The sequence below is a fragment of the Marmota monax genome, unplaced genomic scaffold (assembly GCF_021218885.2).
Source record: "Marmota monax isolate L192 unplaced genomic scaffold, Marmota_monax_Labrador192_F-V1.1 WCK01_AAM20220418_F8-fsc00227, whole genome shotgun sequence".
In the NCBI taxonomy this organism is placed as follows: domain Eukaryota; kingdom Metazoa; phylum Chordata; class Mammalia; order Rodentia; family Sciuridae; genus Marmota; species Marmota monax.
Window position 1 is genome coordinate 838,747 of NW_026695208.1, and position 27,156 is coordinate 865,902.

The following is a 27,156-nucleotide window of genomic DNA, read 5'->3' on the forward strand; positions in this document are numbered from 1 at the left end:
AATATAATATGAATTGTAATGCATTCTGCCACCATATATAACAAATTAGAATAAAAAAATAAAAAATGCTACTCTAAGATTTCATCTCACTCCAGTCAGAATGGGATCTATTAAGAATACAAACAACAATAAGTGTTGGTGAGGATATGGGGAAAAAGGCACACTCATATATTGCTGGTGGGACTGCAAATTGGTGCAGCCAATCTGGAAAGTAGTATGGAGATTCCTTGGAAAACATGGAATGGAATCACCATTTGACCCAGCTATTCTGCTCCTTGGTCTATACCTAAAGGACTTAAAAACAGCATACTACAAGGGCACAGCCACATCAATGTTTATAGGAGCACAATTCACAATAGCTAAATTGTGGAACCAACCCAGATGCCCTTCATTAGATAAATGGATAGGGAAACTTTGGTATATATACTCAATGGAATATTACTCAGCATTAAAAGAGAATAAAATTATGGCATTTGCAGGTAAAGGGATGAAGTTGGAGAATGTAATGCTAAGTAAAGTAAGCCAATCCCCAAAAACCAAAGGCCGAATGTTTTCTTTGATGTGAAGATGCTGATTCATAATGATGATGGGGGTGGTGGAGCAGGGGAGGAATGGAGGAACTTTAGATAGGGCAAAGGGGAGGGAGGGGAAAGGAAGGGGCATGGGGATAAGAAAGATGGTGGAACAAGTTAGGCGTCATTACCCTAATTACATGTATGCACTTTGTGTACAACCATGACTTGAAAAATTGTACTCTATATGTATAATATGAAATGAATTGCATTCTGCCATCATATATAACAAATCAGGGTAAATAAATAATTTAATAAAAAATGAAAATTAGAGAATTTGCAGAAACATAAAGTGTATGTTCTGTGAGCAATAACACTAAATAAAAAGTGTTGTAATTTATTTTGATTTTTGGCTGCAGCCACTTTTGAGAGAAGATCGTTGATTGTGGCTTTCTTTAGTAGGATGGAATAAAAGTTTAAAATTGTATGTGACCTTAGATATTACTTAATCCAACTTTTTCTATTTTATCAAAACTGTTGTACCCTTTTTTGATACATATTTAATAACCACCTTAAAATAAATATCATCGATAATATAATTAAGCATATATGGATTTAACAAAAATGAACATAACACCCTGACTGAATAACAAAGGCAAAATAGCAATAAAGTAATCTATAATAAAGCTATATATTTATATGTAAATAAAGTTACATGCAGTACATAAAATTATGTCTCACAAAAAATAGTTTTGTAAGTGATGGATTCTCTAGAAATCAGGGAATATTTACTGTTAGAAATGCAAATATTAAAGTTCTGATTATATAGAGAATTGGAGGTATCTATTTGCTGTATATTTTTTTTCTCCTATGAGTCTTGTTCAGCTTTGCATGAAAAAATTAACTGGAAAATTTCATTTTATCCTTTTCTTATTTAGACATATGTCGCCAACATTCTGATTGCAGTGAACCCATACTTTGATATCCCTAAAATATATTCTTCAGATACAATAAAATCATATCAAGGAAAATCTCTTGGGACAATGCCACCCCATGTCTTTGCAATTGGTAAGTGCTTTGCTTGTATTTTAATTCCTGTCTTTTCTTATATCATACAAATTTATATAGTTTTTCTCTTGGATTAATAGAAGATACCATGAATTGAATATTTATTTTTTGAATATATATTTTGTTTTTTGGATGTGTCAGCCTGGTTAGGAGCAGGTATCCTGTACACAGGGTGGGGAAGAATACTTTTGCAGCCAACTCATGGAGCAGTCATACATCATCAACTTTGTTGGATGCCTGTGTCCTCTTAGGTGTTTCTGTCATAATAAAAGCAGTATTTTGATTCCTCATATGATCGGCTCTATCTTAAAAGTATCCTCCTTTAGGGGCTGGGGCTATAACTGAATGGCAGAGCACGTGCCTAGCATGCATGAGGCACCACATAAAAAATAAATAAATTAAATAAAGATAATGTATCCACCTACAACTAAAAAAATATTTTTAAAGAAGTATCCTCCTTTGCAGCCTTGAGGCCCAGGCCTTCCTCTCTCACCCAGGTCATTGCCTGTGAGTGTGTTACTTGGGCCATGTTTGAGATGGAAGAGCAGGCTTCCTTCATGCAGTATTTTGCATCAGGGCTTTATAAAATTAAATAATGGAAAGTGGTACATACTGGGGAATCTGTGTACAAAAATAGTGCAATCTGTCTTGGCCTTTCTCAGCCTCTCTTCTTGAGGCTCTCTAGGTCTGAGGCATGGAGAGATGGAGTTATTTGGTCAAAGTTAGAAATTACTTTCTATCCTTTCCCCTGACAAGTCAGAGATGTTACCTCACTGCTTTGCTTCCACACATAACCAGCAGATGAATGCCATGTTTTGATGCTGGTTCTTAGTGCAGTTTCTCTTTGGGTTTTCCTGTTATACTTGTGTTTTGGCCTAACCAGGCTTCACTTTGAGATTGATGGATGGTTGATGTGTGTGCCCTGTATTACTAGGCAGAATAAATGCATCAGCCAAGTCCAGTGTATCAGCAGATTTACTTTTAGTCTAAGACAATTTGATGAACATTTGTATATTCTTTTATCAGCCTGCAAAATGGTGCACAACCCTTAGATCCTGAATATGTGTGAACTCATCACTGGAGAGAAGTTACAAAGTGTAGACAAACTATTTTATTTTTAGTCTTTTATTGCTTAAGATAAAGTATAATAAAGTATTTAAAATGATTTTATAAAAGTGGGTGGAACAGGTTGTTGATAAATTGAACAAAGGAATGGGTGTACTCTTGCATATTGCTTATTAGTCAGCTTTACATCAATATAACAAAGTGCTTGGAACAGGCTGCTTATGAAGAAGTTTATTTAGCTCACAGTTTTGAAGGTTCACAAATAGCATAGTTAGTGCAGTCTCTGTGGTGTAACTGCCCCTTGGCTGCATTATATCATGGCAGATAGCAATGGCAAGAGCAAGCAAGTGATTACATCTTGAACCAGAAGCAGAGAGATGGGAGGGCCATGGCTTACTTTTTTATAACAACTCTCTTCTAAGTACTCAAAGGGTTTTAGGAGAACTACCTTCTGAGAGCATATCCCCAGCAAGCCAAGGAAACTCCCACTAGGCCTCACCTCCAAAAGATTCCACTACCTCCAACAATGCCATCCTGCAGTCCAAGTCTTCAATACAGTAATCCTTAGGGGATACCCAAACCTATTCCAACTATAGCATATGGTTTACATTCTGTTCTTAGAGTCTAAGTCATTTATAAAGATTTCTTTATTGGTATGGGTAGCACATGTTTGAGGTGAGAAATTGTCTTACTGAGCCAAATTGGTCAGGAACTATCTTAACTTGTTTTAATTTCAAACCAATTTAACATAATTAAATTCTGCTTAATCTGTGCAGTCTTTTAAAATTTAAGACATTTTATAGCTTAAATTATTGGAATGTAAGGAAGATAGTTAAAAATTATAAACAATTGCAAGTCTTAAAATTTAAAGCAGTTTGCTTATCTTTGAAATGGCTGCAAATTCTATAAGATGTTTAAATTCATAGGAGTATTACAGGGAATCTTATAGATTTCTTTTGCAATTATGTGTTTTTTATTTCCAGCAAAAATTTTGGTTGCCATATTTCTTAATTAGAAGCTTCTTACTTCTGCTTCTCTCTGAGGGCTTCATTAGTTATGCATAGTAAGCTTTTTTTTTTTTTAAATCCCTCTGCAGATCTGCTGTGGATTAGGGAGAGAAGAGTCACAATTTGTAATATATAGATATTAAAGCATGAACTTAAGAGTTGTTTATTTGGATTTCATGTTATTTAGCTGTTAGGGTAATAAGAGTGTTGAAAGAGGGCTGGGGATATAGCTCAGTTAGTAGAGTGCTTGCCTCGCATGCACAAGGCCCTGGGTTCAACCCCTCGCACCACATACACACAAAAAAAATTGGCAAGTCTTACTGTATGCTAATTGTACCTCATGAAAATTGTTTAAAAAAAGAGTGTTGAAAGTAAATATTTTTGGAGATGTTATTTTAACACTTTTGAGTGCTAAAAAATTTCATTAACTGTTTGTTAATTTATGATTTCTTTAGGAGCAAGTGCTTCTAAAGTGAACTTTTATCATTTAATAACTATATTTAGTGTATTGTTCACCATTTATGTGTTATTTTGACCCTAGCTGATAAGGCTTTTCGAGACATGAAGGTACTCAAGATAAGCCAGTCTGTCATTGTATCTGGAGAATCAGGAGCTGGCAAAACAGAAAATACAAAATTTGTTCTCAGGTAAGTAGTTAGCTAACCTGAAATATTTTTAACAGATTGACACTATTTTGGTGGTAAGAAACACATAATATAGAATCTGCCAACTTAACCATTTCTGATGTTTAGTGTACTCACATTGTTGTGCATACAATCTCCAGAAGTTTTCATTTTGAAAAACTGAAACTATATACCCATTAAAAAATCCTGTGTTTTCTACTATCCTCACCTTCTGGCAGCTGCTATTTTACATTTGGATTCTATAAATTTACCTTACTTTAGATACCACATTTAAGCGAAATCAATACAGTGTTTATCTTTCTGTTACTGACTTATTTCATTTTGCTCAGATTTACCTGTGTTTAGGCTGGTGTTCCAGTAGTCCCAGATTATGGGAGACTGAACCTAGAAGTTTGGGACAAGCCTGGGAAACTTAGCAAGACCTTGCATTTTCTTTTTATTTATTTATTTGTTTTTGGTGGTGTTTTGGATGGAACCCAGGGCCTTGCACATGCTGAGCAGGTGCAGGTGCCTTACCACCAAGTGGAATCTCCAAACCAAGACCCTGTCTCTTTAAAAAGGTAGAAAACCCCCCAAACCCCATGTTGTATTATGTGTTAGAATCTCCTTCCTTTTAAAGGCTGAGTAATATTCCATTGTAGGGATACGTTTTATTTATGCATGCATTTGTTGATGATGGAATTTTTTCCATCCTTGGTACCATTATGAGCATGAGTAAATATTTCTTTGAGAATTTGAACAGGTAGACTTTTAACACCTTTGTATATTTTGTGGCATAATTTGGAATGTGGGCTCTATTATTTTTAAGATACAATTACCTTATATGGAAGCTAGTCTATAGATTATTGAAAACCAGCTCTGATGTTATTTGTATGAATATCCTGGGAGTACCAGTGCTAGTTAGGCAAAGGGAAATTTAGGAATGTTCTTTCAAAACCCCAAATCCAGGTGGACATTCTCTTCTCAGTGTTTCTCTAGTAGTGTGCTTCAAACCATTTTTTCCCTTAAGCTTATGATGTTCACCTTTTTATATCTACTTCCCAAATTTTTTCTTCAGTGTATCCCCTTTGCTGTCATCAAATTTAACTCCAAACACTTTGTTTATAATCATAGCATTTTAAAAATGGAAGGAACCCTAGCATTTATTTTAATTAGTTCTTTTAGTTACCTCGAAGTTAAATCTAATCATGATCTTACTGTTAGGACCAGCACATTCACTAGTACTGTTCCTGCTGTATTATGTATTATTCTCTGTAAATGTGTATGCTTCTCAGAATTATTTATGTAAAACAAGTTGAAGAATTTGTTAATGCCTGTTATAGATATGCCATTCTCATTAAATAAATGCTTCTCTATACTCTTGTAAGTGGTTCAATTTCTTATTCTTTCTCTCCTGAATATGATAGTCATATGGTGGGTCTATGGTTAATGTAGGAAAATAAACAAAAAGCTAAGGAACCGTACTTATAATGTACACTTACACTGTAAATAAGGATTGCTCTTTGTTTGGAAAGGTGCTAAGTAAATAGTTGTTTCATTGTGTCTTCTTTTCATGTAACAGCTCAAAGATTGAGAACTTTGCCTTGTTCAACTGCAGATTGCCTTATTTTCTGTAGCCATAATGTTGAATTAATAGGCAGTAACAAAAGGCTGTGAATCTCATGTTGTTGATGAATACTGCCATATGAAATATGTTATATATTTAAATCAAGTGATTGATTAAAATCAGAATATTTCTAAAAACAGCTTAAAAAATAACGCTGGTTTAAACATTCAAGGCAATCCAAATCAAATTTTAAATAAATTTGAAGCTGTAAGAACATGGTTGCGAAAGGTGGGGTGGTGCACATCTGCAATCCCAGTGGCTCAGGAGGCTGAGACAGGAGGATTGTGAATTCAAAGCCAGACTCAGCAAAAGTAAGGTGCTAAGCAACTCAGCAAGATCCTGTCTCTAAATAAAATACAAACTAGGACTGGGGATTTGACTCTCAGTGGTCTAGTGCCCCTGAGTTCAATCCCCCAAACCCACCCCCCCCAAAAAAATGGTTGCATTTGAGCATAAATTTGTAATTTTTAAAAGTTGTAATGATGATTCAGGTTTCAGTTACATGTATAAATAATAGTGAATTTATAAATATATCATATGCAATATTATTGTCATCTGAATTTTGTATTCTATATTGTAAATAGATACCTGACTGAATCCTATGGAACAGGTCAAGATATTGATGAAAGAATTGTTGAAGGTATTGTTAATTTTTCTGTTGTTAAGCATTTACTGAAATTAACTTATTAGAATCCTTTCAATGGTTTGGAATGTTCTTTTCCCAGAGATGCAAAAAACTCTCATCTCCAAAAGATCTTTACTCATATGTCATATTCTCATTGACTTAATGTCTATTGTCTCTTCCTATGTCCATATCCCACATTAAGCAATAAGAAGGCAGAGATTTGTTTTACTTTATAAACTCCTAGAATAGTACTTGGCACATAGTATAAATATTGGCAAATGAATGTAAGAAATAGAGGGAACTCTGGCTTCCTGTTTGTTTTCTTGACCTTGTTTTTCTATAAAGAAGAGAAGAAAAGTTATTTGTTTTTAGGGCACTTTTTTGAGGAAAATTATTATAATGAAAGCATTCTCTTAGAAGACAAGAGTGGGGGCCGCTGGGTTGTGGCTCAGCGGTAGAGCGCTTGCCTGGCATGTGCAGGGCACTGGGTTCGATCCTCAGCACCACATAAAAAAATTAAATAAATAAAATAAAAAATAAAGGTATTGTGTCCAACTACAACTAAAACAAAATATTAAAAAAAAAAGATGACAAGTGTGTGGACTGATTTCCTTAAGCTGTCCATGTTTGCATACTCCTTAGAATGCTTCTTGTGCCTCAATTTTGAGACTTGGTCTAGGCCACCATCATGTCGAATCTGTACCCAGCGCCTGCACTGTGGATCCTGTTTGGTCTCCTCACTTAACATTCCTCCTTCTTCTTAATCTAGTCCCTGTATGGAAGCAGGAGGGACCTTTAAATCTTGTAACAGCTTTATATTGTTCTCATGATGACACTCTAAAGCTCTAGTATCTCCTACTGTGCTGTGTTGCCTGGCTCTTAACCCTCTGACCTCATATTGAGTCTTGACTCCTTTTGCCTTAGTCATGTGGGTCTTCTTGTAGGTCTTGGAGGTGTTTTAGGGCTTTCTGAATACTTTCTCCTTTCCCCTTTGTCATTTCTCCCTTCTCGGTAAGTATTACCTTTAAAACGTTGAATAAATAAAGAACAAATCATGGATTAACTTAATAAAAAACTAATTATTGAGTTAAATTAATTATTCCCTTGAGATGCAGACCTACTTGAAAATTGGATATAAGCCCAGGTTTTTCTCATGGTAATATACTGTGTAGTATGTTGTATGTTGTTAAGAAAAATTGGGAACTGCTATTACAAAATGGAAGATCATATTGTAACTGGGTGATTATAGAAAGCTTTGATGCCTTCTTTAATGGAAATTTGGTTGTTGGTTTGGGGATGAATATATTATTAGTAGCATAAATATAATTTTCTGATGGGGGGGTTTTTATCCTGTTTGGAGATATTTTATTTATGTTAAAATTTACTTTAAGTTTTTAGTAGATCATTAGTAAAGGAGTTGGGGAGACCTGTAGTCTAATCCCCCTTGTCAATTGCAATCATCTGACCTTTTGAGAGTTGGTTGGCCTTGTTGGCCTCAGTTCTCTTGCCTTTCTGAAAAGTGAGGATATATGTTAATATTTCTTTTAGTTTTAGTGGTTTTCTATTTATTTGGGAAGTGAAATGGCTAGGGAATGATCTTTAAAAGGGTTTGGAGGCTAGTTTTGCTTTCTGCTGGTCAGAATAAGAAAATGAACTTTGAAAGACTTCATAAGAAATATTCTAACAAATATTATGAAGCAATTTGAGGTTGTTGATAAAAATATGTAAGATTAATACTAATCTGGTGTGTTTATAATTGAGATACTGATGAATGCAAGAATAGATTCTATTACTCATGATATGGGTGTATGATTATAAAATCATCATAAAATGTTCCATATGTTTATAAGGATTTTAAAAACTATTATTCTGAAAGCCTTTTTAAAGTTTTAGGTAGACACAATATCTTTATTTTATTTATTTTTTTATGTGGTGCTGAGAATCAAATCCAGGGCCTCATGCATGCTAGGCAAGCGTGCTACCACTTGAGCCACATCCCCAAATTTTGTAAAGTCTTTTTTTACTGTAAAGTCTCTTTTTAAAAAATATACGTATATTTTTAATTGTTGACGGACGGTGTTGACAATCAAACCCAGTGCCTCACACATGCAGGGCAAGTGCCCTACCACTGAGCTACAACCCCAGCCCAAAAGTCTCTTTTTAATTTGTTAAATTCTGTTGGATATGCATGTAAAAAAATAAAAAATTTTGTAGTTGTAGATGTCAGCATGCCTTTATTTTATTTGTTTATTTTTTAATGCTGTGCTGAGGATCAAACCCAGTGCCTCGCACATGCTAGGCAAGTGCTCTGCCACTGAGTTATAGCCCTAGCCCTTTATGTCAAATTTTTAACTTACAAGTAATAATAATATATAAAATATTTTAGAAGTGTAAGTCAAGTAATAACTTCTTGCCTATTATTTTGTCACAAGAGCTTTGCTCTCTGTTATAATAAAATCTCTTGTGGTGCTGAAGTACTTGTTAAACCTTGAACATTTTAGGGGTAATTTTTAAAGTTGACTTGTAAATTTTATCTTAGTAACTTTGAAATTTAGTCTTTCCCATAACATTGATATTTTCTTTTTATGTACTTTGAGAAATTTTTCTATCTTATGCACTTGAGTAATATCTGAACATAGTGGGTTGAGTGATCATTAAATATTTGTGGAATTTGACATTACCTGGTAATTCCTCCATGTTAATATTTCTGAGAGGATTTTCTCTTGTACTTTTTCTAAAGAGTCATACTGTGCATATTGTTTTGTAGCTTTTCTTCATGCTCATTTTTTGATGGGATATGTCATTTTATTTCTCAATAGCTAATCCTCTTTTAGAAGCCTTTGGAAATGCAAAGACTGTTCGCAATAATAATAGCAGTCGATTTGGAAAATTTGTAGAAATACATTTCAATGAAAAGGTAAGTGAAAGTGACTTTTGGGATAATATGTTTGGGGAATATTTGTGAAAAATACAAGGTTTGTGAAGAATTAGTGTTGTACTTGCACTTACGGTAAATCCCTGTAAGTTTCTTTGTTACTTCAGCTAGGAAAATACATATATTCACTGTGACTATCCAAAAGCTCTTTTCAGGTTTATAATGTAAACATTGGATTTGCATCATCAAACATAATTTCATATTTAGTATTCCCCCCCGATAATTTATTCTTTTGTTGTTGCTTTAACATGTAGTAATTGTACCTATCTATGAGATACAGTGATATTTCAACACCTGTACAGTGTGCACTGATCAAATTAGGGTAATTAGTATTTTCATCTCCTTAAGAATTCTTCATGTTTGGAATCTCGGACTCCTGTCTTCTATTTCTTTTATTGAGGTACAAGGCACAGTCAATTCTGATTCTATAGAGGCTCAAAATTTAGAAGGGTCTGGGAAAAGACTTAATGGAGATGTTTAAAATGAACAATGACCTCCACAGATATTCTAAGCTTACATTTAGTTATTTGTTTTCTCCTTGTATTTGATGCATATTATACCCTTTGATAGACAAATGTTTATTAGAAAAGATTGATTTAACCTTGTTAAATTATAGTTTAAGACTTTAAATGAAAAAAATATATTTTCTGTCTTTTGTTTTTTAGAGTTCAGTTGTTGGAGGATTTGTTTCACATTATCTTCTAGAGAAATCTAGGATCTGTGTTCAAGGCAAAGAGGAAAGGAATTATCATATCTTTTATAGATTGTGTGCTGGTGCCTCTGAAGACATTAGGGAAAAACTTCATTTGAGCTCCCCAGATAATTTTCGGGTAGGTTGGAAGAAAATAAATTTCATACCATTTTTGCAAATTGAATTGTCTTCCATTATAAAACTTATTTTAGTGAATTTTGCATCTAGTTTTGCATGTGTATAACTACATTAAATAAAATATAGTTTACCGTCTACATTTATGTGCTTCAACCAACTGAATTTAAACTAGTCAGAGTGAAAAAAAAATTGTGTCTTTTCCTTGTCATTATTCCCTAAACAATAAAGTGTAACATAGCATTTGCTTTAAGTATTATAAGTAATATATAGATGATTTAAAATATATGAGACTATATGTATAGGTTTTATATAAATACTGTTCCATTTTGTGTAAGGGACTTGAACACCTGAAGATTTTGCTATTCTATATCTGTAGGAGTAAAGGAACCAATCTCCCACAAATGCTGAAGAACAACTATATAATGTATTAGAATAATTTCTGTACTAAGGAGATCTTTTTTTAAAAATATTTATTCTTAAGTTATAGGTGGACACAATATCTTCATTTTACATTTATGTGGTGCTGAGGATTGAACCCAGTGCCTCTTGCATGCTAGGCGAGCACTTTACCACTGAGCTGCAACCCCAGTCACTAAGGAGATCTTTAAAAAAAAGTTATATAAAACACAGTACCTTTATTTTACTTTTATGTGGTGCTGAGGATTGAATGCAGTCCCTCACATGTGCCAGGCAAGCGCTCTATCACTAAGCCACAGCCCCAGCCCCTGAGAGATCTTTATTGAGGGTTATATTGAGTTTATAATACAGGTTGAACATCCCTAATCTGAATCCCAAATCTAGGGATATATTTTTGGATTAGGGATATTCAGGTGGAAAGTCTGCAAATACTCCAAAATTAAAAACAAAAAACAAAACAAAAAAACAAAAAAACACAAGAACTTCAAAACAACACTTTCCCAAGTATTTCAGATAAGGGATACTTATCCTGTATATATAGAGAGGGTACATAATGTAATAGGTAAAAGGATAGAAGTTAAACCCCACATTAATTTAAGCTCAATTAGAAATTTATAATAGTTTTGTAACACTAGCTTTCAAGTTAGTTGCCTTTGACTTATCTGTAAAAAGTTTGATCACTGAATTAATAGTAATAAAGGACATATGATTATATTCTTTAATTCAACAACATTTATATTTATTGCTTGCCCATTGGATGTTAGGTAATGTGCCAGGATTAAAAATTTTAAATGAGAAACAGTACCTGTTACCAAGCAACTGTGAATGTGATGGGAGACACATAATCTGACTGATAAGTTGAATAATAAGAAAATAGACATAGAATGCTTTAGTGACCTGGGGATTTTGCAAGACTTAATGGAAGGATTTTCCAAGTGTTTAAATGAAGAAAGATGGAAGAAGATAAGCAAAAGCAAGAAGCATCATAAAGAATAAGGCAGAAAGTAGTGGTAGGAGGGAGGCCGAAGAGCTATAAAGGGCTTTAGTGGAAAATTAGACAGTTTGTGCTTCCTCTCATGTATATCTTCATACAAATACTTCTCTGTCTTCCCCAAATAATTTTGCTTTGAAGTGACTTGACACTGTCTCAGTAATTTCATCAGGTTTTTCTAGTTAAGTCCTTTAGTTATAACTGATAAACCAAACACATCCAAAATTGTTGAATTTTTTGTCATTATTTTATCCAATTTGTGTACATAAGGAATTGTAGAGATACACCTATTTGAAAACATTTGTATTAACTATACATGTATTTTAAAAAATAAAAGGTTTGAAAAGCTCTCTTTATTAAAACTTTTAAAATATTTTTGCTATAGTCATGCAAAGATGCTTGAATATGAAGAAAGCTTGGATAGAATGAGAATGGATGGCAGGATAGTTACAGCTTTCTAATTATAGAAAAAGTAGAAGAAACAATTATCATTCTTACGTTTTAAATTTTTTTGCAGTCTTGGGAATCAAACCAAGGGCCTTGCTCATGCTAGGCAAGTGTTGGACACAGACCTACATATCCAGCCCCTTTAGTCTTATGTCCAACTGTCTGTAAGCCAAAAACTTGACCAAAAAATTGAAGTGGGGAGATAAAGCACCATGTAGCAATGAGAATATTTGTTTGGGCTCTATATGTTTACATTGCCATTCTATTAAGTGAAATAACTTTTTTTTTGAAATAGTCAATTAAAAATGTTTCAGCATTATCCCTTTTCCCTTCAAGGGTAGAAGAAGAAACTGTAATCATTGTCCGATTTTGGAGTATGTTAATGTTTACTTATAACAGAGGGAAATAGGTACATTGATCATCTAAAATATCAATTTATCCCCCTAAAACATTCAAATTCACTATACATTTTTCTTGGTGAATATATGTGGTATATTTGTCTTGTAATTCATGCCATGGTATAATGGAATTATAGTAACCTAATTTAAGAAAAGCTGAAATGTTTTAAACTATTTTTCATCCTGTTGTTTTTCTTATGGACTTCCTTATAAACTTTTTTCATCCTGTTGTACTATCTAATGGACCTCCTTTTAAATGTAAGAGATTTTCTTTGAGGTGAATATATTTCAAATTAAGTATCTCTTATCTTAAATGCTTTGGAACCAGAAGTATTTCAGATCTCAGAATTTCTTGGATTTTGGAATATTTGCATAGACTTTATCAAGTGAACACCACAAGTTTGAAAATCCCAAATCCAAAATATAAAATGCTCCAAACCTGGAACTCTAAATTTTGGAGCATTTTAGATTTGGAATTTTTGGATTAGAGGTGTTTAACCTCTGTTTTTGTCCAACTTCATCCTTTATTCTGTTTTGAAAGCTCTTATTAACTTTGTAGTGTTTCTGAGAAGTAGTATAAATCATTGAGAGAAGAAAAGCTGAAATTATTTGATCCATAAAGTAAATATTGTAATTTTATATATAGTCACTGTTAACTTTCAGTAAATGTGAAAGTCATGTTTTGAAGAACTGAGTTTAAAAATCAGAAATTAGGGCTGGGGTTGTAGCTTAGTGGTAGAGTGCTTGCCTTGCATGCATGAGACCCTGGGTTCAATTCCCAGCACCACATAAAAACAAATAAATAAAGATATTGTGTCTATCTACAACTAAAAAAAATATTTAAAAAAATCAGAAATTAAGAAAATAAGGATAGTATTTCATAATTATTCAGAATGACACTTAAAATATTAAGCTATAATATGTTATTTGAGATCTCATGTGTTTAGCAGGTGGGTGATTTTCATTATTACTTGTAGTAGTAATGTTATAAATCGTATTTTAAAGAGATAATTGACTGGGATGTAGCTCAGTAGTATTGCACTTGAGGCATTGAATTCAATCCCCAGCACCACAACTGTGGAGGGGGGAGATATTCAATACTGAGAATGTATACAATTGCCTTTTAAAAATAAAAAAAATCTCCAACTTCATCCATTTACCTGCAAATGCCATGATTTTATTCTCTCTTAATGCTGAGTAATATTCCATTGTGTGTGTGTGTATGTGTGTATACACACATAACACATTTGCTAAGTGAAGTAAGCCAATCCCAAAAAACCAAATGCCGAATGTTTTCTCTCATATAAGAATGCTGATTCATAATGGGGATGGGGAGGCAGTGTGAAGAAAGGAAAGGAAGGGTTTATGAGGGTAGGAAAGACGGTGGAATGATAGACATCATTACCCTAAGTACGAGTATGAAAATACGAATGGTGTGACTCTACTTTGTGTACAACCAGAGACATGAAAAATTGTGCTCTATTTGTGTAATATGAATTGAATTGTATTCTGCTGTCATATATAGCAAATTAGAATAAATAAAATAAAAACATAGTATTGGTTTTTTACTTTAATAATTTTATTTAATCTATTCCAGGGATTGGGAGTTTTTAATATTCTTGGTAGAGAAGTAGTAAAAAATATAAAATATTGAAGTACTAATTTAATTGAGGAATTACACAATACTCAATTTATGTTTAGAAGTTCTTCATGGTTAGTCCTGTTTGATGTTATTTTTTTGTTTCCCTGTGGGTTGTATATATTAATTCTGTTTTATATTTCTTTTATTATAGTATTTAAACCGAGGCTGTACTAGATACTTTGCTAACAAAGAAACTGACAAACAGATTTTACAGAACCGCAGAAGTCCTGAGGTATAGTAAACTATTTTTTTAATTAAAATTTTAATGCCAAAAAACAATCATGCTGTGCTGGGGTTGTGGCTCAGTGGTAGAGTGCTCATCTAGCATGTGTGAGGCCCTTGGTTTGATCCTCAGCACCACATAAAAATAAATAAATAAAATAAAGATATTGTGTCCAACTACAACTAAAAAATAAATATTTAAAAAAATGATGCTGCAAGTTATATTTTTAAATTAGGAGCCCAAATAAGATTTCTTACTTTTAGACTTATGTTTCAAAAAACTTAAGTACTCATTCTTTTAGTGTGCTGAACTTTATAGCTCTGTTGATATCTACAGAAGCCACAGCTTCTAGTTCAAGGGACTCAGGACACTGCTTTCCTCCTCCTCTTTTCCAAGTATGATAGTTTTAAATTGCTAAGAATTGTTGTCTTTTAGCACTTTTGAAACTTTTTCTCATATTACCTTTTTAGGATTAAGTACAAAGTATATATTTTTAATTTATTATCTACTTTAAGGTTTGAATTAGGTACCAGGTTTGTACCTTGAATTAGGTACAAGGTTTGAATTAAGGTTTGAAGTAGACAATAGACTAAGCATTCATGTGAAAGTATGTTTACATATTAATAGCACTTCTCTTTAAAATAGCTTATTTCTAAAATATATTAAGTTTTAAACTGGATTCTGGCACACACCTGTAATTCTAGCAATTTGGGAGGCTGAGGCAAGAGGATCACAAGTTTGAGGCCAGCCTTAGCAACTTAGTGAGGTTCTAAGTAACTTAGTGAGACTCTGTCTCAAAATAAAAAATAAAAAAAGGGCTGGGGATGTAGCTCAGTGGTTAAGTGCTCCTGGCTTCAATTCCTGGTGTACCTAAATAAATAAATAAAGTTTTGTATATTGGCCTCTCTAAATCATTATAATATTTCTAAGAGTAATTAGTTATAATTATACCATTAAGTACTGTTTTAAAAACATTTAATCTTTAATTTGAAGACCTATAAAGTTTAATAGGCAGTGTTTAAGTAATAAATGGTATTAAGTTGTGTCTATACAAGGGACTTACATTAGGAAAGTTAAGTTAGGATTAGTTAGGATAAGTTCTAGTTTATATTGCCTTTACTGATTTTATTAAAACATTTATATTGAGTATTTAAATAGTTTTTATTATCATCAATTTCTAATTCTTGTATAAACTAGATATTTTGACTTCTTTCAAACTGGGTTAGATGAAATATATCTTAAATACATATTCATATTAAATATCAGAAAACAAAATTACCCTTATTGAATTCAAAATAGATGAGTATACAGTTAATTTTTTATTAATTTGACATTTTATATATCATTTTAGATAGATGTCTGAATTATAAATCATGAACTTTATGTTTTATCCATGATTGGACTTTAAAGAAGCAAGATTGTATTTATAATGGTATCTTTGTCTTGAGAAGATTATATTTTTATAAAAATATCGCCAAAATATTGTAGTTGTAGGATGCTTCAGCTGTCCTAAAGGAAGAAAATATTTATTTATTTACAAAGATATGGTTTTTGTCACAGAATAAACTGAAAGAAAACTGGTGTTTACACTTCAAAGAGTATCATTTATTCTCCAGAGACAAAAAAGTACTCACTTTTAGATGAATATAGTTTGTCAAGAATCTTATTTATATTATTGAAAGGGAGGGAGGGTGAGATAATATGTGTGTGTATAATATACAAAGGTGAACAATGGATTAATATGTTTAAATTGCTTTTTATGTCTTCTTTATCAGGAGGATGAGGTGATCATTTTGACTAAACCCTTTGCCTTATTCCATTTGAATGTCTTTCAGCTGTGTGTAATTTCTAGGAAAATGCAGTATTTTTAGTCTGCCCTTTAGCAAATATGTTTATTACCATTTGATTAGAAACAGTTTTTAAACGAAGCAAGCATTGAATTGCAAGACTAAAAATTCTGCATGATGTGTTTTCTGTTAATTTTTTGCTGCATGTGATTGTTGCCTTTGCTTCTTTTTAAGAGTAAAATGGAATTTCATTTTCTAGATATTTTCCAGAAATTTCACAAATAATTGAATGTTTAAAAAACTTTTGTGGAAAGACAAACTGCTGAAAAGCAGTTATTTCCTTGGAGAAAAATACACCTCCTGGAGCCATCTTTTAATGCCATTAATTCTAATATTATGCTTCCTTATTTTAACTTCTTAATTCTCTGTTCTGGAAAATTCCTAGACCAGTTTTTCTTTGTCCAGTTACTGTTATGTTTTTCCTAGCTTCTGCAGGCCTAACTTTCTTCATCCCTTTTTCTGAGCTTGTTGTAGGTGCTAACAAATTGAATACTTTGGATACAAATTCCTTTAGGAGAAAAAACAAATTTTCTCTTCTTTTTTTTTCTGAAATGTTTTTAGTCATTGCATAAATTCCTAAAGTAAGCATTTAATGCTTTAATACACTGTACCTTGTGTATATACAGAAAGGTTAAAAAAAATACTTCTAAAGCCATGTATCACTCTGTCCCAGATATTTGCTTCTGTTTAACTTTAGTGAATTGATGGTAATTAACCTAAAGTAGTGTCATGCTAATTGTCAGGGTTACATATTGCAACTTTTTACCTTTTTTTGCTTATTCGTTTTTAATTGAAAAAAAAGCTGTGTATATTTGTAAAACACATTGGGGTGCAATGTAATGTTTGGATATTGTATACATTCTGGAATAATTAGATCAAACTAACATATCCATTACTACCTTAATTCTTTTTGACCTAAAGATTTTGATTAATTTCAACCACATATATTCCCTCCTTCTTTATTGAATTTATCTTTATCTAATATCCTAGAATTATAATACTTTAGAATTGAAATTATAGTTATAAAACATTTCTTTTTTAAATTGAAATTATTATTGAAATAATTGTAGTTTACATGTAGTTGGAAGAAAGAGTGAAGAGATATTATATACACTTTACCTAGTTATTCAATTTTTATAAGTGTTAGAATGCTTAAGTTTTTTCATTGACTAATTTTATTTTTGCATGACATATGTTGCATTAATAGACTTGGTTTTATAGTTTTGGTTTACTTAAAAAATGTGAAGATTAGTTAATTATTAATTTCTTGTTTTGTAGTATCTTAAGGCGGGTTCCTTGAAAGATCCTCTCTTAGATGACCACGGAGATTTTATTAGAATGTGCACTGCCATGAAAAAAATTGGTTTGGATGATGAAGAAAAGCTTGATCTGTTCCGAGTAGTCGCGGGTGTCCTGCATCTTGGAAACATTGACTTTGAGGACACTGGCAGCACTTCAGGTTTTTTTTTTTTTTCCTTAAGGGCATACAATTAGATTGACTTACTCTTATTTTTTGGTCATATCAAAAATCATTCTAAATGTTTAGGTGCATGTTTTTTGAATTTTCTAGAATGTAGTGTGTTACATGGTGAACCTGACAAATGAGCGATGCTTCATTATGAGCTTTGTTTTGAACAAATTAACAGCTGAGTACTAGGGTCATAGTTAAAAATTTTAACTAATGGTACTTTTTTTTTTCCCTCCTATATCTGGGATTGAACTCAGGGGCACTCCCCTGAGCCACATCCCAAGCCTTAATTTGTTTTATTTAGAGACATGGTTTCACTGAGTTGCTTAGTGCCTTGCTTTTGCTGTGGCTGGTTTGAGATTCTCCTGCCTCAGCCTCCCCAGCCACTGGGATTACAGGCATGCGTCACCGCTCCTGGATGATGGTACATTTTTAACAACAGATTAATTCTCTATCCTCTATTAAAGTATTTTTGAAATTTTTCTGGTTCATTGATCCAAACTTGGATCAGTTAATCAGGGCAGTTTAACACTATATACCTTATTTATGAGAAACAAAAATAAACTAAAATTTTCATTCTTATGAAAATTGAACTTAAATTATCACTATTTCCGGACGACATGATTCTATACCTAGAAGACCCAAAAGGGTCTACAAAGAAACTACTGGAACTAAAATGAATTCAGCAAAGTGTCAGGATATAAAATCAACGGCATTTCTGTATATCAGCGACAAAACTTCTGAAATGGAAATGAGGAAAAACACCCCATTCACAATATCCTCAAAAAAAATAAAATACTTGGGATTCACCCTAACAAAAGAGGTGAAAGATTTATACAATGAAAAGTACAGAACCCTAAAGAGAGAAATAGAAGAAGATCTTAGAAGATGGAAAAATATACTCTGTTCATGGATAGGCAGAACTAACATCGTCAAAATGGTGATATTACCAAAAGTTCTCTATAGGTTTAATGCAATGCCAATCAAAATCCTAATGGCATTTCTTGTAGAAATAGATAAAGCAATCATGAAATTCATATGGAAAAATAAAAGACCCAGAATAGCAAAAGCAACTCTAAGCAGGAAGTGTGAATCAGGCGGCATAGCGATACCAGATTTCAAACTATACTACAGAGCAATAGTAACAAAAACAGCATGGCACTGGTACCAAAACAGGCGGGTGGACCAATGGTACAGAATAGAGGACACAGAGACTAATCCACAAAGTTACAACTATCTTATATTTGATAAAGGGGCTAAAAGCATGCAATGGAGGAAGGATAGCATCTTCAACAAATGGTGCTGGGAAAACTGGAAATCCATATGCAACAAAATGAAACTGAATCCCTTTCTCTTGCCAAAATGGATCAAGGAGCTTGATATCAAATCAGAGACTCTGTGTCTGATAGAAGAAAAAGTTGGCTCCGATCTACATATTGTGGGGTCGGGCTCCAAATTCCTTAATAGGACACCCATAGCACAAGAGTTAATAACAAGAATCAATAAATGGGACTTACTTAAACTAAAAAGTTTTTTTTTCAGCAAGAGAAACAATAAGAGAGGTAAATAGGGAGCCTACATCCTGGGAACAAATTTTTACTCCTCACACTTCAGATAGAGCCCTAATATCCAGAGTATACAAAGAACTCAAAAAATTAAACAATAAGATAACAAATAACCCAATCAACAAACGGCCAAGGACCTGAACAGACACTTCTCAGAGGAGGACATACAATCAATCAACAAGTACATGAAAAAATGCTCATCATCTCTAGCAGTCAGAGAAATGCAAATCAAAACCACCCTAAGATACCATCTAACTCCAGTAAGATTGGCAGCCATTCTGAAGTCAAACAACAACAAGTGTTGGCGAGGATGTGGGGAAAAGGGTACACTTGTCCATTGCTGATGGGACTGCAAATTGGTGTGGCCAATTTGGAAAGCAGTATGGAGATTCCTGGGAAAGCTGGGAATGGAACCACCATTTGACCCAGCTATTGCCCTTCTCGGACTATTCCCTGAAGACCTTAAAAGAGCGTACTAAAGGGATACTGCTACATCGATGTTCATAGCAGCACAATTCACAATAGCTAGACTGTGGAACCAACCTAGATGCCCTTCAATAGATGAATGGATAAAAAAATGTGGCATTTATACACAATGGAGTATTACTCTGCACTAAAAAATGACAAAATCATGGAATTTGCAGGGAAATGGATGGCACTAGAGCAGATTATGCTAAGTGAAGCTAGCCAATCCCTAAAAAACAAATGCCAAAAGTCATCTTTGATATAAGGAGAGCAACTAAGAACAGAGTAGGGAGGAAGAACATGAGAAGAAGATCACCATTAAACACGGTCGAGAGGGGGGAGGGAAAGAGAGAGAGAAGGGAAATTGCATGGTAAAGGAAGGAGACCCTCATTGTTATACAAAATTGCATATAAGAGGAAGTGAGGGAAAAGGGGAAAAAACAAGAGAGAGAAATGAATTACAGTAGATGGGGTAGAGAGAGAAGATGGGAGGGGAGGGGAGGGGAGGGGGGATAGTAGAGGATAGGAAGGGCAGCAGAATACAACAGACACTAGTATGGCAGTATGTAAAAAAGTGGATGTGGAACCGATGTGAATCTGCAATGTGTATACGGGGTAAAAATGGGAGTTCATAATTTGCTTGAATCAAATGTATGAAATATGATATGTCAAGGGCTTTGTAATGTTTTGAACAACTAATAATAAAAAAAAAGAAAATTGAAGTATATGTAAATAGTTAACATTCAGCTGGGCTTGGTGGTGCACACCTGTAATCCCAGAGCTTTTGGAAGCTGATGAAGGAGGACTGCAAGTTCAAAGCCAGAATCAGCAATTTAGCAAGGCCCTAAGCAAGTCAGCGAGACCCTGTCTCTAAAGAAAATACAAAAAAGGGTTGGGGATCCCAGTTTGGAAAAAAAAAAAAGTAACATTTAACTCTAGTGTTGCAGTCTGTATATAGCATAAATAGTGAAACTTTACTTAGTTCTAAATGTGATCCCTGAATATAGGATTGGCAAACTGTTACCTATGGGCCAAATCTGGCTCACCACCTATTTTTATAAACAAAACATTATTGGAACATAATCACACCCATGCATCTGTGTATTGTCTATGCCAGTTTTCATTTGCAGTAGCAGAGCTGAATAGTTCAGACTGATGTCCTGGAAAACCTAAAATATTTACTATCTGGCTTAGGAAAAAAGATTAGAGCAAAAGATTGTTGACCTTTGCATTAATACATTGTTTTAGAATCTTATACAGAAATTAGTTAAGAAGAACTGAAAGCGCTATTTAATATAGCAGTTAATAACATGGGCTTTTGTGTCAGATCCCTGGGGTTCTGTGAACCTTGGTTTCTTCATTTACAAAATGAAATAATCCATAAGTTCTTTTAAAGTACAGTATCTGTATGCAACAAGGAAAGGGGGCACAAGAGGAAGGAAAAAATAAAAAGTATCAGAGCTGGGGTGTACCTCAGTGGTAGGGTGCTTGTCTAGCATTTTCAAGGTCCTAGGTTCGGTCTCCAGTACCACAAAAAAAAAAAAAAAAAAGTACCCTATGCAAGATACTTTTTTTCACATCTTATATTTTATCATAATCATAGTTAAAACATCAAAAAATAACGAGGTAAGAGATATTATCTCCATTTTATAGATGAGGAGCCTGCGCAAAAGTGAGATAATACACATGGTTATTAATAAGTTTTAGCTGGGAGAACCTGTTCTATCCATGTCTGACTAGCTCAGAAGCCTGTAATAATTGTCCTTCATTGCCTCCAGGCTACTAAACCTTATGATCTGTGAATGAGTATACGAAAATAGACAATGACTTTCAGATTTAATGTCCTGTGATGCTGTGAAATCAATAATGTGAGATTCAACATAGCATAGATAAGCTCACATGCTCTTGAATCAGACAGCTTTATCTTGTACTATCTGCTGTGCATGACCTTGGGAGAGGAACTTAACCTTTCCATAACTCAGTTTCTTCACTGTTAAGGGTAATAATGGTCTTCATGTTGTGAAGAGGAATAAATAAGTTAAATATTTATAAAATGATTTGAGTATTTGTGGTTGGTACATAGTAATCACCGTTAGTGAATACGTAAAATAAAAATACAGATTGCTGTCCACTTAAAATGAAATTGTAGCAATATAGATATTTTTTAGGGTACATTTAATTTCTTATCAGTATTTTAGAGGAATTGGAAAATTTATTGTGAAAATATAATGAATGTTGTCATGTTTCATTTGCTTTTTAGCAATGTTAAAGGAACATATGGGAGATTCTAAGTAACAAAGAAAGATTTTAAGTGTTAGGATAATTAGCATACACTTTGGAAATGTTATTATAAGTAATAGGTTGTATTTTCATACCTCTAATTATTGTCCTGTGGTAGAACTTGTAGATGTATATGGAGTATCATGGATGTTGCATGATCCAGTTAGTTGAAGAGCACTAATTAGTCAGAAGGGATTAAGTACATTTTTGCATTATCACTTTATTTTTTTCTTAAAGTTCCTTCAGTTGCAGCAGAAATAAGCAGGATATAGTACAGATGGTAATAAGGCAAAGGCTCAAGAGATAAAACTAGACTAATATAATATTAATAGCTAAGATTTTATTACATTTATCTTCATCTTTCCTATGACTCTCCATTAAATCTGTGATCCAAATGATTTCTAAGTAGAAGTGGGGTTTTCCCCGCTTGATAGCTCATTTTTGGCATGTCCTAGAAACTTGGTGAAAAAAAATATTTTGAAATTATTTTATTGGAAAATTTATTTTCCAGTAAACGTGTAAGGAATTTTTTCTGTATTTTTGTTGGTGCATTATAATTACACATAATGGTGAGATTCATTGTTACATATTTATACATGCAAGTGATATAGCAATAAAATTTGGCTAATATGATTTCCCAGTACTTGTAGGACTCTTAACTGTCATAAATATGGTTTTTGCATGATGGAAATACTTAAAATGCCTTCTGGGACTGCCTATGTTTTTTAGATTCCATATAACAAAAAAGTATTTTATTATAATAATAAACTTAAAAATGTTTGAAGAACTATTTTGGAAAGGGAGTGACATGAAAACCTTACTTTATTTTATAGTCTTTTCCTTTTTTAAAAAGTCTTTTGCATTTTTAAGATTTTTTAAAAAGTTGTTTTCTTAACCTTACATAATTCATATAGGTATATATAAAAATTTATCAATATAATAAAAGAAAAGAAATATTTAAATGAATTATTGGTTACTTTTTTGAGAATTATGTCATTTTAGTGTAGATGTACTGGACGAAGGGGTAATTCACATCCCTGGCAAGATGACACACAGTTCTATTATGCTGTTCCAAATGGTGCACAATTTAAAACTTATGAATTATTTACTTCTGGAATTTTCCATTTAATATGTTTGGATTGTGGTTTATGGCAGGTAACAAACTATGGAAATCAAAACTACAGATAAGGGGATCTGTTATACCATAGGCTTTTCCTGACTTAGGATCTCTTGTTCGTCTTGGAATATCTGACAAAGATGTGAAAAACGAGTTACAAATAAGCCTTGTGTATTCTATAGTTTTTATTAGTGAAGTGTAATTCTTTTTTTTGTATTTTGACTTTTTTGTTTTGTGTTTTATTATTTTTAGATATATATGACAACAGAGTATATTTTGACATACATACATGGAGTATAACATTCTAATTAGGATCCCATTTTTTTTCAAGGAAAGACAATTTTTATTTTTTTATTCAACTATCATAATACTTCATAGGTATAAATACAATTATTTATCTTCATAGAACCACTGTGTTATCATGAAGGTAAAAACACAGACCTATGCAACATCATAATTCCAGGGCAAAGTGCATTTTTAAAATGCAACCAAATAAACATAAATAAGGAACTTTTTAGTTATTTTACACAATTTCCAAGCATGGAGCTCAAGGATCCCATTTTTATGGTTGAACATGATGTGGAGTTTCATTGTGGTGTATTCATATATGACCAAAGGAAAGTTATGTTGAATTCATTCTACTGTCTTTCCTATTCCAGTTGCCCCTCCTTTCCCTTCATTCCACTTTGTCTAATCCAGTGAACTTCTATCTCACCCTCCATTGTGTTAGCGTCCTCATATGAGAGAGAACATAGTAAAGTGTAATTCTGAGAAATGGGTTTTGAAAATTTGGATTAGATAATGTTTATTAATTTTAAATTTCATTAGGTGGTTGTAATCTGAAGAATAAATCTACTCAGTCATTGGAATATTGTGCTGAACTACTGGGTTTGGACCAAGATGATCTTCGTGTAAGTTTAACCACAAGAGTTATGTTAACGACAGCAGGGGGCACCAAAGGAACAGTTATAAAGTAAGTCCCTTAATTGCGCTGCAAAATTCCTGTTTTGCATTTTCTCAAGGAGATGTATATACGTTTTGAAAACAAAGATTTAAGATTGATCTTTATGTATCATTCATTCTTTTCATTTTAATATTCTCAAACAGACACTAGTATGGCAATATGTAAATCAGTGGATGTGTAACCGATGTGATTCTGCAATCTGTATACGGGGTAAAAATGGGAGTTCATAACCCACTTGAATCAAAGTGTGAAATATGATATGTCAGGAACTATGTAATGTTTTGAACAACCAACAATAAAAATTAAAAAAAAAGATATACTTGGTAGATCAAAAATCTGTGCATCTTACTGCAGTAATCCATCATATAAATAAATGGGGATTTGCATAACTCTTAAAAATTGTTCCTTTTAGATATTCTGCATGGCACATATTTGAAATTCATAAGGTAAGAGAGGGATTTACTTGCAAACAACTACAAAAATGTGAATTGATTATTTAAATCAATATCTGACTGTTTGGGGTAACAGATCATTTTACTTAACAAGTGATTGCCCGTGCAAATATTGTATACTAAAACTTCCACTAAGTTGAACTTACTTTAGCAAAATATGCAGCAAGTGCAACCTCTCCTTACTGAGGAGTCTTCATTTAGAGGAAATTACAAGGTAACAAGGGCCTAGCCAAGATTTTTCAAATCAGTAATCAAGAACTTGTAGATTGTGCCTAGATATGTGTATAGTTTGGCTCAATAGCCTATACTTTATACATTTTGATTTTAATCTATGCAATAATATTTATATTTGGGCTTAGCATTGTGTGTTACTATACGAACTCCTAAGTAGTAGGGACTACAGGCATGTGTTACTCTATGTGACTAAAAGAACATACAAAAAGGTATTTTATCTGCTTAAAAATTTACTACCTCTTACATGTTTGGAAATAGAAGCAAGATATGCTTAGGCTTATCTTTTTTTTTTTTTTTTTTTTTTTTGCTAAACTAATTCTAAATTATTTGTACTACAAAGAAAAGCTCTGTAAGAAATTTGTACAGCATTGTCCTAAAGTTCCTTAATTTCTTGTTTTTTAAAAATTTATTTTAGTTGTAGATGGACATAATACCTTTATTTTTTAAATTTATTTTTTTATGTGGTACTGAGGATTGAACCCATTGCCTCACACATGCTAGGCAAGTTCTCTACCACTGAGCTACAACCCCAGCCCCAATTTCTTGGTTCTTTAGAGAAGAAACCAAATTCCAAGGGAAAACCCATAAAGGTCATGGATTGAGTGGTTTTAAGGTACTGCTTCCTTTGTTTCCCCATTTCCACTTTGTTCCAAAGCAGTTCTTTTACATGTTTTCTCTATAGGGTATTCACATAAACATCAGTTCAAGAAATGTCCCATGACAGACAGTGAACTCAAGTGACTTATTTCAGAAAAAGTTGGGCTTGGTGACATGTACCTGTAATCCTAGCTATTCAGGAAGCTGAGGTAGGAGGATTTCAAGTTTGAGGGCAGACTTGGCAGTTTTGCCTGACATAGTCTCAAAATAAAATAGGATGGGGATGTAGTTCAGTGGTAGAGTACTTGCCTACTTGCCTAACATTTGTGAGACCCTAGTTTTAGTACCTAGCACTATCACTGTGTGCATGTTGGGGTGGGGAGAATGGGACTCTTGCAGGAATGTTAAGTATAAAAAAACACTATTTAGAGGGAATTCAAATATCAGGTTTATTCAAATGATTTTTAAAGTAACTTCGAAATTTTATCTTTTTTTTTCTTTTTTGTACTCTCATAGTGACACATGCTTATCATTATGATAGCATTTAGTGTGGTGTTAGGAAATTCTCCTTTATGCCACTCTCTCTTCATCAAAATGTAATTTCTTAAGAACATAGGTCATGTATCTGTATGTGCAACATCTAATACTGTTGTATCATATGTAGTTACTAATATGGTAGAGTTGGACAGTTCAAATTTTAAGGAGTAACTAAATATTTTTCTTGAACAAGGTAAATAAATTACCAGACTTCAAAGTTATTCTGAATTAAACAGTTTCTTTCACATTTAAGAAAGTCAAAAGGAAGATTATTCCTCTGAGTAATTTTTACCTACTCATCATGTAAAGTGAAATGTAAATTAAAGTTAAAATGATTTTTCAAGCCTGAAGTTTTTTTTTAATCAGTAGGAGATTTTTAAATCTAATTTTAGATGGTTCCTTTAGTTCTTTTTTTACAGCTCTCTCTGTAGCCCTGTTTATCTGTGCCTATTCATATATGACCCTTGGTAACTGTTTGTTCTTCACAGTGAATATGTTCAGGTACATTTAACTTTGGGTATTTGGTATTTTTTCACACTATGTTCCCATAAGGAATTTTCATTGATATAGTCTTTTTTTGCAGGGTCCCCTTGAAAGTGGAGCAAGCAAACAATGCTCGTGATGCCCTGGCAAAGACTGTCTATAGCCATCTTTTTGATCATGTGGTAAACAGAGTTAATCAGTGTTTTCCTTTTGAAACTTCATCCTATTTTATTGGAGTTCTAGATATTGCTGGTTTTGGTAAGTATAATTCTTTTGTGAGTTTATTTTTGTTTGATATTTCTTTGCACATATAAGAATATATATATTTTAAAAAGCCTTTATCTCCTTAATACCTTTTATTTGATATGTTTTCAATTGTACGTTCAAACTTGCATTTTATAATATGATTTGTAGAAAGTTGATAGTTTTTAAAAAAGGGAAAGATTCTTTAAGTCTTAAGGACAAAATTAAAACATGTTGATTAAAACCCATAGTTTAGGGGCTGGGGTTGTGGCTCAGCAGTAGAGCGCTCGCCTAGCATATGTGAGGCGCTGGGTTCAATCTTCAGCACCACATAAAAATAAATAAATAAAATAAAGGTATTGTATTCAACTACAACTGAAAACAAAATATATATAGTTTAAATGTCTCTGCTTAAATGAATACATCTGAAATAAAGGTGAAAATCAGTGCTACAAATTCAGATAATATGACTAATATAGATAATAAAGTCACTAA

General features: G+C 32.9%; 1 protein-coding gene across 7 annotated transcripts in view; it reads left to right on the forward strand.

The window, feature by feature from the left end:
- Myo6 (myosin VI) overlaps positions 1–27,156 on the forward strand; it is a 155,883-nt gene that overhangs the window by 71,163 nt on the left and 57,564 nt on the right. For all 7 annotated transcript variants that reach the window (XM_046430436.2, XM_046430438.2, XM_046430437.2 and 4 more), the window contains 9 exons: positions 1,451–1,580; positions 4,194–4,299; positions 6,487–6,542; positions 9,347–9,444; positions 10,128–10,292; positions 14,338–14,418; positions 17,535–17,715; positions 23,980–24,124; positions 26,519–26,676. In XM_046430436.2, the coding sequence (XP_046286392.1) occupies positions 1,451–1,580; positions 4,194–4,299; positions 6,487–6,542; positions 9,347–9,444; positions 10,128–10,292; positions 14,338–14,418; positions 17,535–17,715; positions 23,980–24,124; positions 26,519–26,676 (1,120 nt within the window). The remainder of the gene's footprint in view (positions 1–1,450; positions 1,581–4,193; positions 4,300–6,486; positions 6,543–9,346; positions 9,445–10,127; positions 10,293–14,337; positions 14,419–17,534; positions 17,716–23,979; positions 24,125–26,518; positions 26,677–27,156) is intronic.